This window comes from Pseudopipra pipra, chromosome 7 (assembly GCF_036250125.1).
Source record: "Pseudopipra pipra isolate bDixPip1 chromosome 7, bDixPip1.hap1, whole genome shotgun sequence".
Taxonomy (NCBI): Eukaryota; Metazoa; Chordata; class Aves; order Passeriformes; family Pipridae; genus Pseudopipra; species Pseudopipra pipra.
In genome coordinates, this window is record NC_087555.1 from 33,149,149 (window position 1) to 33,163,722 (window position 14,574).

Sequence of the window (14,574 nt, forward strand, 5' to 3'; positions counted from 1 at the left end):
TTTCCACAATGGTTGGGTGATAGTTATTTATGGTCTCCCTATTATTGCTAGAAGTGAAATGACGTAAGTCAGCAGCAGATGTTAGTGTGGTAATTTTTTTAGTGACGATCAGGGTGCAGAAAAATCTGGCTTTTAGCTATAAGTGGAACATTATCATTCCCCATGCCTACCTGGTGGGTACAGGTCATGGCTTGGGATTCAAGATCGCAGCTGGTATAATCCTGACAGAGTTTTTGATAGCTCCACTGAACAACATGGCCAAATTCAAAGCATCTGCTCAGTGTCACAGTGACTTTCAGGGATTAATTTGCAATTCTGGGCTTGGCCAGACTTTAATAAGTGTCAGTTTGCAGCCACTGATCCTTGTGTGAATACTGAGGCTTCTTCCTTGTGTCCTGTGCACAACAAAGAGCCCATGGCATTGCTGAGGAGCTGCTGTGATCACCAACCAGGTTATTATGTTGACCAGTGCCAAGTTTCAGGTAATTAGTCCGAGTGCTTTTGAGCTGTTTCAGCTTTTGAAAAGTCCACTTTCACTTAGCCTAGCTGGAAGCACACTTGTTATCTCATGGTTGGAAAAATCAACTGGCACAGACATTTAATAAAGAAAACTCATATAGAAACTGTTACCTCTTAGGGTGGCTGGTTAGAGCAGTGTCGCAGTAGACGGAGGACAGTTATTTTCTCTGCTATTGTCACATTCCATACAAAGTCTCCACAATGAGAGCTGGCTTTATCAGCATGCATTTGCTTTCATTTCTGAGAATCTGTATTTCCTGGCCTTTTTCAAGTATCACAAGTATTTCAGTTATTTTCTTGTATTTACCTGCTAATATTAGAAATGCTTTGAGCAGCTGTGGTAACTGAAAAGTTTCTGCAATTGGTTTAAATTAATCTGATAAGAAAAAGTATGATTAACTTTTTTAACCACACCTTTTCAAAGGCTACACAGCTGGAGTCTGTCCTTACAAACATCCTCAGAGCATTTCAGAGTTCCAGAAGGAAGTGTGAAACTTCATTTAGCCTGTGTTTAGCTTTCCTTCATGCACGAGCATGTCTGTGTAGCTCTGTGCTCCTGTTTACACTCGGCATTTTAGCAGAATTATTCAGTGTTTGACCTGGGTGTTGGTTTGAGTGTCCTACATACTTTCAGTGGTTCAGAACTTTGGTGTGGCAAAGGTCATATTGGGAGCTCAGTATCCTGCTCACTTGCCTGCAGAATCACTTGGTGCTGGACTGGCTGCTGGACTGCATGGCCTTGTGGAGCAGCACTTCCAGTAGTTCCCAAGTGTCAGTCTCACAACTAGCAGTGGGGCTGGAGAAGGAATAAAGCCCTCAGAGAGGTGGAAAAGTGTAAACAGTGCAAATAAAAACCAGCAAACCCATGAAATGTCTAATATAACTAGGTTCAGGCTCTGGGTCTGGAATTCTGAGGCTGAAGGTGCCTGACGAAAGTTGTTAGTGAGGAAACACCTGTTCCACAGCTCATTGCATGGAACTATGTGAGAGAGAAGAAATATACTGGGAAAATATCAGAACTAAGATAAAGTATAACAAATTAGGGCCTGGTGCAGGAAGAAAGGTCTTGGGGTGGCATTTGACATTTAAAAGTCCACCTGTGAGGACAGTGGGCACTCCTACACTTTCCAGTCCTCCTGGAGTCCTTGCTAAATGCTCTTATGATGTAGCTCCTTTGTCATCTTACTGCTGAGTGACACACCGAGCTCTAACACCATCCTGTGACAGCAAGGCACATGCAGCAGCAGCACTGAGGGGCAACAATTTCAGAAAGTTGTGTGCAAATACTTGTACAAACTTAATTGACCCAAAATACATGAAAACAAACCATAGCAGCAGAACAAATTCCACTTTGCCATAAAGAATTCTGCAATATTGTGCCCCTCGTATGGGCACTGTCAGATTAGTGAAACCACTGGGTGGTCTCTTCCTACACATATCATTTGGAGTTGGCTTTTATTAGAGATCCTTAAGGATCTGGCTAAATGACATATAATAGGAAATACAGTTTTAGCATCACACCAGTGAAAAACTCAGTGTCTCCACTGTACATCAATCACTGATGAGTTCTATTGTACATCTACTCTAGTTTCTGTAGTCTATTGTTGTGTAGTAGAAATTGGCATTTCTACTCACTGTGGTCTTATTTCAAAATCTGCAGTGGACTATCTATTTCTTATTCATCTGTGATAAACAGAAGCAACAATACTGGTTCTCTGTTGTGAAATCCAACCTGGAATATATAGAATAATGAGAAAATGGCTATAGCCAGAGAATCCAGTTTAATAGGCTGCTATACAGGAAGACTTTTTCTATGATACATTCTGGAAATAGTTTTCAAATGTTACTTACAGATACTGTATAAAATAGATAACCAGTTTTTTATTGATTATACATCAAGATTCTTTGATCATTTAACCTATTAAGTAATATATAAGATGTGTGATGGAAGGTGAGCAACACTTTACAGGACAATCTAAATCTAATAAATAGATCTGTATCTCACCACAAGATTGAGCCACTGCTGTGCCGTCATCAGACTACAGAGCAACCACAACGTCACACACGCTGGTACAGCTGCATATGGTATAATAGGAGATGAAAAATCCCATTCCTTCAGCAGCTCCTCTTCCCTGCACGACTTTTTGGCTTTGGTCTGTACAGTAATACTGTGTGTGCTTGTTTGGTCCATGCAAAGCTATGAACAGTGTCTCGTTAAGAAAAAATAGAATTTAAATTGAAGAGGTATAGTTTTGGTTAATCTGGGATTAAAATGCAGTTTTCTCTCTGATCACAGAAAGGGCTGTGCCTGCTCTTTCTGGGTGTCTATTTCAAGGGGAGGGGGAAGAAGCTACTTAAGTGTTTTAAGCAACACAGCTCTTGGTGTCCAGACTCTATGTAAGATAGTTCTAGTCGAAGAGGTTAGCAAGGATTGTACTCCTGTTACAGCATGTGTCTGGGAAAATACAGGCTGAGGGGGGGGAAAAAAACAAACTCCAAACCTGAAACTGGCACTTCTTTACCCACAGGCTTACCACACCATTAAGAACACTTTCACTCTGGAATATACAACATGGCAGCTGGGTTCAAACTGCAAACTGCATGTTTTCTATTGTCACAGGAATCAATAGCATACTGGAAATAAAAAGACGCTGCTGTTTGGCAGGACTGCAAGCAGTGTGCACATATGCCAGATTTACAGAGAGATTTCCCATTAAAACAAACTTCAACAAAAACAGACCACGGGAAACAAACTGCATATTCAGTAAAATACCATTGGCACCACTTGCCAAAACATAGGACGCTGTAGTTTTACAGTCCTTACAGAGGAGAGGGCGGGACCTTCACTCAAACATCTCGTAGTGGCGCGTTTGCCTCACCCGGGGCACCATGTCGATGAGCAGCCTGCAGGGGAAACACACAGTGTGGGTGCAGAGACACAGCAGAGCCCTGGGACTGGGGTGTTTGCTCTCTTCACTTATTAATTTACTTTATGAATAAAGAAGAACTCAGATGCAGTAACAGCCTCTACAGTTCTCCGGAACAGTTGGTTTTACACTGGAAATAGCAATTATAGTGACTTATTCAAGAATAGTGTTCCCCATTAAAATGTTAATTTAATTTTCGAAGTTTAAAAAACCCCACACAGCTTCCAGCTGAGAGCTGGCTGCAGCCTGGCCAAGATCTGGTTCCAACTAAGATGCTCCATCTCCCCCTTTCTCTTAATGGCAGAAAAGGGGATAAAGCACAAAACTTATGTTAGATTCCATGCAGTCAAGAGAAATTGTGGCAGCAATGAAGCCCATGGCAGGGCTTCATTGATTTTTTTATTTTGTTTCTGGTGTCATGAATCAAGAAAACATCTTAAAATTCAAGAGAAACAACATTTGAAACGCAACCAGCAACCTTCCCTTTGGAAGTTGTATAAGGTAGAGGGCTAGGACAGAAATCAATAGCAAGATCCTTCTTTAAACTTGGGCACCTTTCCTTTAATCCAGACTGTCTTTGGAGAAGCAGTACTTAGAAATGTGCCATAAAAGCAGTGGGGACTGATTTTATCCAAGATTTGTGGTTATATTTAAAATATTTAAAAACTTGTTTTTCCAATTCAGGTATCCAAAAGTCTTCTAAAGTTACTCCAGTTTATTTTTAAGTCCTGGCTGCTTTCCAGCTGATGTGAGAACACAATCTTTTATAACCATTTCCACACACTCTGCTTCAGCATTGGCAGCTCATCTAATAAATTCCAGGGACTGATTTCACTGGAGTTATATAAGCCTTTCAGAGCTATGGCTACCTCCCACAGACAGCCCATCTGCTGCACACACTGCACTACCTGCTCCCAGGAGATACTCACTTGATTCCATAGGCAGATATTGTAAGTCCAATTAACACTCCTATACTGCCATCCAGGTACCAGACAGAAGAATTGTGTTTAAATACTTCTGCACTAAGAAGGATGGAAAATCCCATTATTCCACCTACAAGAGAGTTGAAACCTAGAAGGGAAAAAAACTAATTAAAGGAAGAACACAAAGAGCTTATGAAAAGGAAAATAGTTTTTCAAGTAACTTTTCAAAGACCTTCTCTTGAAGCTTTTTACCCCATTCCATATATTTATTTATGTGTTTGGTAGTACACCAGCTTAGAGCTGTATACATTGCTGAAGACATACAGGAAAATTCTAGTAACATTTTACATTTATGCTTTAGGCATATCACAGCAGCTTCTTATCTTCTATTATTTACAATTTTTATGACCATCCTTTTAGATTCCACTTTCTTTTATTAATCCTCTCTCATTGTCTCCAAGACTGTCCCTTAAAAATTCTCCCAGAGCTTTTGAAATTATTAATGCCCTTTTTCATTCAAGTCCTGTTTGTTTGGTTATTGATTTGGGAGTTTTATGAGTCACTATATTTATAAGTCACTCCTTTTTTAAACCCAAACTCTTCCTGATTTTTTTTCCCCCTCAATAACCCAGAAGACATCACTGTTGTCTACAAAAAAAATGTCACTGATAATGCATTCATTTGGTAGAGCCATATACTATTTAACCTAATTAACAAGTGAAAAATCAAACTTGAAACATTCTATATTGCTTGGTGAGTCAGCTCTAGTCAGCTGCTGCTTATAGCACTTACCCAGGCTTTTTCCAATTTCCCATGACTGCCAACAAGGACATATATGACACTTGTTCCTGAGTATCTCCTTTGACCCAGACTTCTCACCTCCGGTCCTTTCCTCTTTATTAACTTATACTGCTAATGCATGCTGATGAAATATATATAGCGTGTATATATATATATAAAGAATATATAAAGAATATAAATTAATTAACTAGAAATTTAAACCAGTGTTACTTCCCCTACTCCAGCTCAAGTCAGAATCCATCAGCATGATATGCAAAAAATAATACATTTTCTTGCCATTATTGGTTAATGTTTCCAAATTATATAAAAGCTACTTGCAAAGGAAATTATTTTCTCTTCCTGATTGTCATTCAGTCCAATCCTTCTTTGCTGGCATGGCAGGAAATCATGTAATAGCTGGAGGTATTAATGCAGACACTGTTCAGTGCATAAGGCCAGCACAGGAAAAAACAGGTGGCTAAATCTGGGTAGGAAACAGGTATCTAAAACCTACAGGAAAGCTGGCTGACATCACCCAACTGTCACGTATCTGCAGTTGTCCTCTGAGATGTTACAAAATTCAAGGCAGGAAATGGCTGTTTTTATTATCCAAGAGGCCGTGCTCTTTTGCTATAAACAAATTGTACAAATAACCTTTTGCCTCATTACATTTAGGCTTGAAAGAGGTACTGTTGTCAAGCCCTGCTCTAAAACAAAATTATTCTTAACAAAAATTTTTAATAGAGGTTGACATGTATGAGAGAGAATTTGCTGTTCTGAAAATAAACCTATTTTTCAGGAAGAAAAATGTATGCTCTTGTTACTCAAAACAGTTTGTTGGTCCAGAGCCAGGGATCACAGGAGGTAAATTAGCAGGAAACAGAAAACACTAAAAAAAGATATGCAAGGGAGTGCTAAATCTATCTCAGCTGCTGAATCACATTGTCTCTTCCTGATTCTTAATAAATCAAATATATATGTAAATATGTCTCGTGAAAGAAGATATTTAACCACACAAGGTAAGATCAGCCTCCTACATTTTCTAAAGTAGTCCTGAAGGAGACAAGAGAGATGAAAACCAGACTGAGGTAATTGTACACTTTTTTCCCCTAATTTTTTTTAATCAAAGAATAAGCAATCTCCAGCTCAGAAGCAATATCATTAGCATGAGGACGTAATTATGGGGGAAGCGATTTCTGTGTCATACAGGAGAACAATTCAGAGCTGGAGTTATTTAGGAATTTTCAGCTAATATTTTGTCTGAATAAACTGTTCTGTTTCAAAACTAAGGTACATTCCTTTCTAAAGGGAGGGTTAATAATTTGCCTGCCTAGACACAGTTCTGAAACGGTCACTGTGTCCCACTTACGCTCTGACAGGGAAGGAAGTCAGACTCACTGGGCCATGGTTCCCAGGATCCTTTCCAGAAAGCTTTTTGCAGGTTGGAGATATTTTTGTTTCAAAAATGCCTAGGGTGGCAGAGTCCATAGGAAAAAACAAGATCTCTGAACTGCAGGTCTGTTGGGAGAGAATCTCAAATGCAGGGAGGCAGCAGCTCTAGTTGTAACCCCCGCACCGCTGTTCTGGTTCCTTTTTTCTTCTTTTATATTTAAAATATAAATAAATGCTCATGAAGAATTTATATAAGTAGGATGATATAAATACTCAAAATACGTGCTATCACACATCACCAAGGAAAAAATAAAGCATGTTTAACATACTTAAAATAAAGCAATTGTATGTATCCCCCGAGTAAGCTGAAAATTGAATTTTCTTAAAGTGAAATCTTCAGCAGAGTAATTTATGTGCCATTATCTATGAATCATTAACACCCTACCATGTCTGTTTACAGAGTATTTCTAACTACCCTGTGCTGGCAGATACAAAGTGGGAGAGGTTCATAGGGTGCTGTGAAACCTCTGCCATCACTGTGGCCTCACTCGTTTTCAGGGCAGATCCCCGGGGCTTTCCAAGGGTTCACAAGCTGGAGCCCTGTCAGTAAGAGATATACCTAGACCAAGCTTTATAACATGCCTTTAAACATAACTTTTAAAACCAGAATGAGTCAGGTGGTACACACCTGAGCCAGCACAGTGAGGTGTTCAGATAGAGTGGATGAAATTCACCCTGTGCCAAACCACTGCGGGACCAGAGGAGGGCAGGGCAGTGAGCAGGACAGGGCTTTGTTTCACACCTGCCATGTGTCTGTGGTGACAAATTACATCTCTGGGGGTATGTCTGAGTGATGGTGGTGATCCCTGCTCAAAGCAGGCAGCGTTTCTGCAACAGACTTTCCTTTGTTTAAACTGTCAGGATTATGTTGTTCACCAGGCACAGGCAGAGAGGATAGAGGTGACTTTAACAAAACTCTGTAAAGTGGTGTCATGTCCCCCTGCTGTACTCTAACCTCTGACTTATACACACCTACTTTGTTACCTTCTCTACCCTTAACTCTCTATTAGTAATATCGTTACTATTGCTATCCACACATTCTCTGTTTGGCTTCCACCAAACATACTCATTTCATCTGAAAAATATATGCAAGAGCCTCGTGATACCACAGATTGTTCTAGGTTTTCAGGGTGTTTCTTTCCATTTCTCAGTGGCTGCCTTATTCCAATGCACTTTCACAGCTGTCACTGTGCAAGGCTCACTCATATCCTCTGCATCTACAATATTCCCTGGAAGAGTCTATAAATGCAGCAGGATCAATGTCACACTCACCATCGGTTATCAGTGCTCTGCTTGTAAGGACCTTTCCCAGCATAAATTTGATTACTGCCAAGACAGTGCAAAGGATTCCACTTAAAACAGAGACACTATACAGAAAATCATCCTGGGGAAAAAAAAAAAAAAGAAATGTCATACATTAGTACATCTTCTGGTCATGCCCCATATATTAAATGATAAATAGTACTAGTTACTGTGCAATTAGTTGTGCCACTGGAGTATACAACCTGAGAAAAAAAATCCTGCGTTATGACTTCCATGGGAGATGGTGCTTATTTTGCTTATATTGCCAACTGCAATTCCTTTTGCGACCATAATTATTGACAGTTCCAACCAAAAAGTTTTGAATTGACCCAACCTCCTCAGAATAGGGAGGTTATATACCTGTGGGGCTGAACACAGACTGCCAAGCCATCTAATGCCTAGTGCCATCAGTATGGGAGTTCCCACAGGCAGGAGGAAGGCTTGAGGATAGAATCCCACCTACCAGACTTTTGTTGATTTTTGGCGTAAGAAATAACCATTTAATATTTTTTCTGATTCTGCACTTGCTTTGGTTTTGTTTGGTTTCCTTCTTCTAAAGTCTGGCCTGAGCTACATCCACAAAACTTTTGATACTGATGTGCAAAGTAAGGCTTAGCTCTTTCTTAAAAAACAAGTTTTCCATGGACTTTCATTTCACAGAATTATCCACATTGCTTAATTTGCATGTGTAACATGGGCTCCCCAGGCTCCCTTAAGAGAGAGCTGCATGTCTATGTAGGGCAAAGAAGGGTAACTAATTACTGTTTAACACACATTCTCTAAAAGGTTGTCTGGAGGCACCTACCCCTTCCTGATAACTATTTTGTGTTTGGTTGGGTGGGAGGAAACTCTCCTGAGTGCTGACACACCACAATAAGGTGCCTAAAGGGAGTCCCTGTTCATTTTTCCACCTGAGGTGCAAGAGCCCACAGGCTGCAGAAAAACCCAAGCAAGCTCTCAGCCTGCCTGCCATCTAACCACAGAGCTTTGAAATAGATTCATTTATTACCCTTAATAGAAGCTTTAATTTAAGCTGTTGCAACACCAGTACAAATAAAGGAAACAGCAAGAATATACTTCTTTTGTATCTGCAGGTCTAAGTAGGCCAGTGCCATTGGGACCTTGTTCCTGATTAAAACACTCCGACAAAAATCCCCGCTGATAGCAAATATTGTCATGATGATTCACCATCAGCTCCATCCATTTTCATTATTTTAGCAGCAATTTAAAACCCAAAGAAATCAAAAAATGGTTTTGAAATCTGCTTAGGAAGATGCTGGAAATTAGATTACTGGTATAATTTACTCACATCCCTAAATAAATCATTCAATATATTTTTATACAATTTTGTATGTCATATAATTTTGAAAGTCTACTTCATTCGCTCTCAATCATGAGCTCATTCTCTCTAGAGCTGGTACAATATAGAGTATTAAGGCAAAATGCATTGAGGGAAAGAGAGTAAAATAGGAGCTGTGAGAACACAGAATTGAAGCCCTGGGTAAAGTTAGGATGAAAAGCATTTCTAAAATTATTTTAACAGAACAAATGGAAAATATGCAGCCAATTTTGGAGTGCTAGGGAAAAACTAAGGAAGGACTGGGAATATTTGCTTGCTGTCAGTCTACCAAGGAAAGTTGGGAGCTTTCAGAAGGTCTGAAATGACAACAAAGCAAAGATTCAAAAGTCTGGACAAGCTTTGCAAAACAACACTGGAAATTTGAGATCCTTGTCAAAATCATGCCTCTAAATGTTATGCATCTCTCTTAAAAATGTGTATTTTCAGTGCCCAAAAACTTAATTTTGATAGCCTGACAAATTCTGATTGGTTTTGAGATTTTAATCTAATCTCATCTAATATTTCACCTAATATTTAATATACAACATATGTATAAGGCCTCAAAATAATCTGCTATGCTCCACTAACATAGTCATCTCTATCCTAGCCTACTGAGCTGGCAGCACAGTGCCATTCCCATACTGCCCTACAGACTGTGAGCTTCCCCTTAATGTGTGAGTTTGGGTTTTACTTGTTTGGGTTTTACCTTTGTTACAGTACAAGTGACAAGCAAACTTCCTGGCGATGCTCTCAACAGCACCAAGGCCCCTCACTCATTAGCAATGAGTGAGGAGTGGCTGAAAAGAGCAGTGCAAAGGTGCAGACCTGATGTGCTCCCAGCCATGCACAGGCCAGGGGCTGGTCCCAGCCCTTCACAGGTAACAAGTGGTGGGTGCTTGTTCAGCTGAGCCATTGACAGCTCAGTCTCACTTGACACAATGACTCATTGCTCTACGACTACATGAGAGTCCTTTTTTCTGCATCACCTCACAGACCCTCCAAAGACTTAATGATTCCTCCCAGGCATCCGTACCTCTTGTCTTTGCCTTCCTCCTCAGCAAAGCACAAGCTTTGTTTTTACACAGACTTGAGCCCTGTGGACCCAGTGGAGGTGACAGGGTAAATTATTTTGCTATCAACAGTTATGTTACTGTCAGCCTTAGGCTGACAAAATGCAGTTTTCCTACACCTGTAAAATTCTTGGGCACGCACTTGCAAACCATTACAAATTCACATTGATACAGATGTTCAGAAATCCAGTTATTAATTCAAAATCTTGAAATAGTTATGCCTTATTTCCTATTCTATCATGCCAGGTTTCATCTTCTGTATGGCACATTATTTTGAGGCTGGTTCAGTTTTTTCTTGTCATAGTGTATCACAAATTTTTTAAGTGAACTCAGTTATTTTTTTTCCAGAATGTGTCACTAAATTCACAGTATGTAGAAATGTGTCTTTCCATTTGTTCTGCTATACAGTTGTGATCTAAATGAGTCTAGCCACTCTACTGGAATCCAGGAATGACTTAAATGTGATTTCTGAATGAACTCGTGAATTCCTGAACAGGCTTTTTATAGAGAATATATATTCAGGATCTAGAAATTCTTCGTAAGTTTAGAGTTTGTCTTTACTGAATCGCACTAAACAAGCTCATTTTGTTGCTAATACTAATCCAATAGCCTCTGATAAAGCAGAAGACCTGACAAATTGAAGCTCCTTTGTTATCATAGCAGACACAGGAAGAGAAGAAGTCAGAAAAACTTGCTCTGAATGCAAACACCTCAGCAGTTTCATGCTGTACAACTGTGCCATACAGACTTGCAGAAGATGATTTCTTTTCCCCCATCTCTAAACCCCTAAATCTAACCAGTATCCAAAATCACCATCTCCAGTTGTGTGCAGCTTTTCGCACGAGCCACAGGGAGGCGGCAGATCCCGCAGGAACTGAGCGCACGCTGCGTGAAGACAAAAAACAGAAGAGGGAAAAATCTTTTGAACTCACTTTCCTCAGTACTTCCCTGTGTTTTCTGCATGTTCGGGCACCAAAGAGCTGGAAAAAGAAGAGTGAAGCTACTTGGCAGTAACAAAAGGTTTTGCAGGTGTAACAGATCAGCCCAAACCAGGCGGGCTGGTGTGATGGCCAGCAGCATGAACAGCCTGGCGGCGCATTGCCTGAGCAGGTGAGGGTGGAATAGGAGAGAAACAGCTAAAATATGCTGCTTTGGCACTTCTCTGATGCAATGATCAGAAGGTGGAACTGTTTTAGGACAACAGGATTCAACGAATTACCTGAGGGAGGGCTGCTGTGGGCTAGGCACCTGGGCTGGAGCTGAGCCTGTGGAGGTGGCCAGGCGGGATGCACGGCTGGCAGACGTGCTCTGCTGCAGTGCTATGGGCTCTGAAGAGTTAAACACGTCATACTGTGGCTGTGAAATGATTCCCATAAAACTAACTCATCCTTTGGAGAAATGAAGGAAAGAAAAGCCATAATGAAGACCTAAATTAATAAAATAAGCCTGGCCATCTGGCACCTTCTCCCTCTGGATCTTCCCGGAGCCCTGCCCTCTCTGTACCCCTTGCCTTCCCATCTGACAGTCATTAGGAGCACGAAGCACATCCAGCCAGACTCACTGTACAAGTCCTTGGTATTATTTTAATTAAAGCAGCTGCAAATTGTGACAGATGATAAAAATTTAAATTCTGATCATTTCCATATGATAAAAGCTTCTCAGTGCAGTAAATAAAGCTCCTTCCTTTTTGATTTCTTTTCATCATATTCCCTCATCACTACTACACTGTACATGACACCTTAATTAAAGGACACATATATCTGATTAGATGGCTTCATATTTAATCCAGCAATGTACATAAAACAAGATGCCCATCCTGGATTGCCTTCTCATTACACAGCACTCTAATAGCTACAATGTCTTAAGATTTATTTTATGCTGTGGTTTTATGCTTGCTTTCCAGAAAGAAACCTTTTCTAGGATGCTCTTTTACCTTTCCTAGGAAAGGAATAATAGAAATCAGCAGGCAGCCTTCCTCTAATTCATCCAAACATTGTCCCCACCAGTGCAGCTGAGAAGAGGTGTGTGACAACAGTTCTGTCCCTGCTTTCAAGGATTTCACCCAAAGCAGCAATAATCTTATGGCTTAAGAAAAAATTAGTTGATTATGATGGGACTTTTATCTTTTTCTGAGTCTAATGTAGGAAAATAACCAAAACAAAACAAAACAAAAAAAAATACCTCACGGGGTTCCTCCGTGCTTGGTTTATTAGGTGGAGATATTTTAATCCAATTCCCAGCCTAGTAACTAAGTTTCAGCTGACTTGTGTTCCTAATCTTTTCCTAGAATGCATTTTGCTGATTCTGACCCTAAAACTTAGCCTGGATTTCACATATTATTTCTACCAATTCCCCTCTGCCCACTCTCCTTTAGTCACAGTCCTTTCACTTCCACTTTGGGGATGTAAAAATGTTCTCATTTCACCTGCATTGTACAGTGTTGAGCCAAAAGATATTCACTGGTATGGGAGGAAGCAGGTATATCCAGCGTTCCTCCCCAGTGGATACAACACATAAAATATTACGATTAAAATCTATGTGTGACCCTCCTCTCTGTCCTTCCTCAGTTGCTCATTTTAGTGCAATCCCAAAACAAGCTGTTTTGCCCACCTCCAACAGTGCAGTTTTCCTTTCACTCCCCTGCCTTCTCCTCAGCTTCCTCTGTGAACCAGCCAAAGGCCTGGTTCTTCCTCACTCCTGCAGGAGTTGGGAATTCTTGTACCACCTTCTTTATGCCAATTTTTCTCTTCCCAGAGATTCTGATGTCTCATGATACTTCACCTCTCCTCTGCTGAGCCTCACTCATCCTGGCTGAGGAAGCAGGGACATATTTCTGGAATGATACAGATGCTGTTGGCTGGAGCAAAGTCATGGCTGGCCCAAACTGAGCTGAGTTTGTGTTGTTAAATATTAATTTTGCCCATCTCTGCAACTCACCATCTGTCTCACAGATCCCAACAATGACCCTTCTTCAGTCCAGGTGACCAGTCACCGTCCTCCCCAGTGCCCGTCAGGTTCTGCTCCCACCCTGCTCCCCATCCCTACTTTCACATGCTTCCCACTCCCTCCCTCTCCTCCAGGTCCCTTAGCAGCTGTCGTGTCATCTGGGCACACTGGCTGTAGGATCACTAAAAGTCCCTCTGCAGAACATGTTACTTAGTCAAAAAGACTGGCTTCCCTCTTCTTCCCCTGAAGTATTGTTACAATACAGACAGTAACAGAGATATTTCTAATACAAACACTTCAAAAAAAATAAAATCCAAATCTCTATCACACTTTCTCCCAAGCAATAAATGGTTTATGCAATCAGTCTAAAGGGAGCTCCTGGGAAGCCGGAGGGTCTCTCTCACTGTTGAACTTCCAAAGGAATAGGAGTTTTAATTGCACTCCACTGTCAGAAAACAAACCAACAGCCCAGTCTCTGACTCGCACAGGAGACAGTCTCTTCACATGGAGATACAAAGATCTATTATTAGTACAAAAAAAAAAAGTCTTATGAATGTTTAAACTTATTTCTTTGGTGTGACAAAGCAATTCCCCAGCACAGAATGTTTTTTCAAGAAACAGATAACAAAGACAGGGTGTGCTGAATGCCCTGGGATGGCACCGAGGCCGGGAGCCGAGGGACTGTGAGCTCCAGAGAGCTCTCATAGGAGACCTCAGGACTCCTGCAAAGGGTCTGCGTGAACCTTTAACATCACTTGTGCTTCCTGTCTTCCCAGGATTCATCCACATTGTTTTAGCAGCGAACGGTTATAAAACATAATTTCAAATGGTATTTGCCCTCTCTCAGCAGAGTCTCCCTAGGGAGACTGACATTTTTCTGATGAGTAGGGAACTGAGACCAGCAATACATTTCACATCACCTACCAAGTAGCGAGCAGTCATCAGCTTTTCTTTGTTATCACTCTGAGGTAAAATCTGACAGTAAGGCTTTCCAAAATTCACCTGAACAAAGAGTGAAGTTGTTATGTTTTTCCTAACCCTGGCTTACTCATTAGTTCTAGCATCCACAACATTCCCAACAACCTGCAAGAAGCACATGTGTTTTAGACCAAACTCCAAACTATACAGAGCAGGTAACAATTGTAAAGCAGGATTCTACCATATAATTAATGTATATGGCACTTTGATTTGAAATGGTAAGCAATAAATTATATATAAGAGATTAGAAATATATAGGCAAGTATGTACAAGGACATATGTGTATGTAATGACAAGTATTTTTCATATTGCTATTGACCTATAATTCAGTTGTTGAC

The 14,574-nt window shown here is 40.6% G+C and overlaps 1 protein-coding gene across 2 annotated transcripts in view; it reads right to left on the minus strand.

The window, feature by feature from the left end:
- Positions 1 to 2,281: 2,281 nt before the first annotated feature.
- TMEM163 (transmembrane protein 163) overlaps positions 2,282 to 14,574 on the minus strand; it is a 92,630-nt gene continuing 80,337 nt past the window's right edge. For both annotated transcript variants that reach the window (XM_064661569.1, XM_064661568.1), the window contains 3 exons: positions 7,874 to 7,985; positions 4,376 to 4,517; positions 2,282 to 3,423 (listed from right to left, as the gene is read on the minus strand). In XM_064661569.1, coding sequence (XP_064517639.1) covers positions 3,363 to 3,423; positions 4,376 to 4,517; positions 7,874 to 7,985 — 315 coding nt within the window. In that variant the 3' untranslated portion in view covers positions 2,282 to 3,362. The remainder of the gene's footprint in view (positions 3,424 to 4,375; positions 4,518 to 7,873; positions 7,986 to 14,574) is intronic.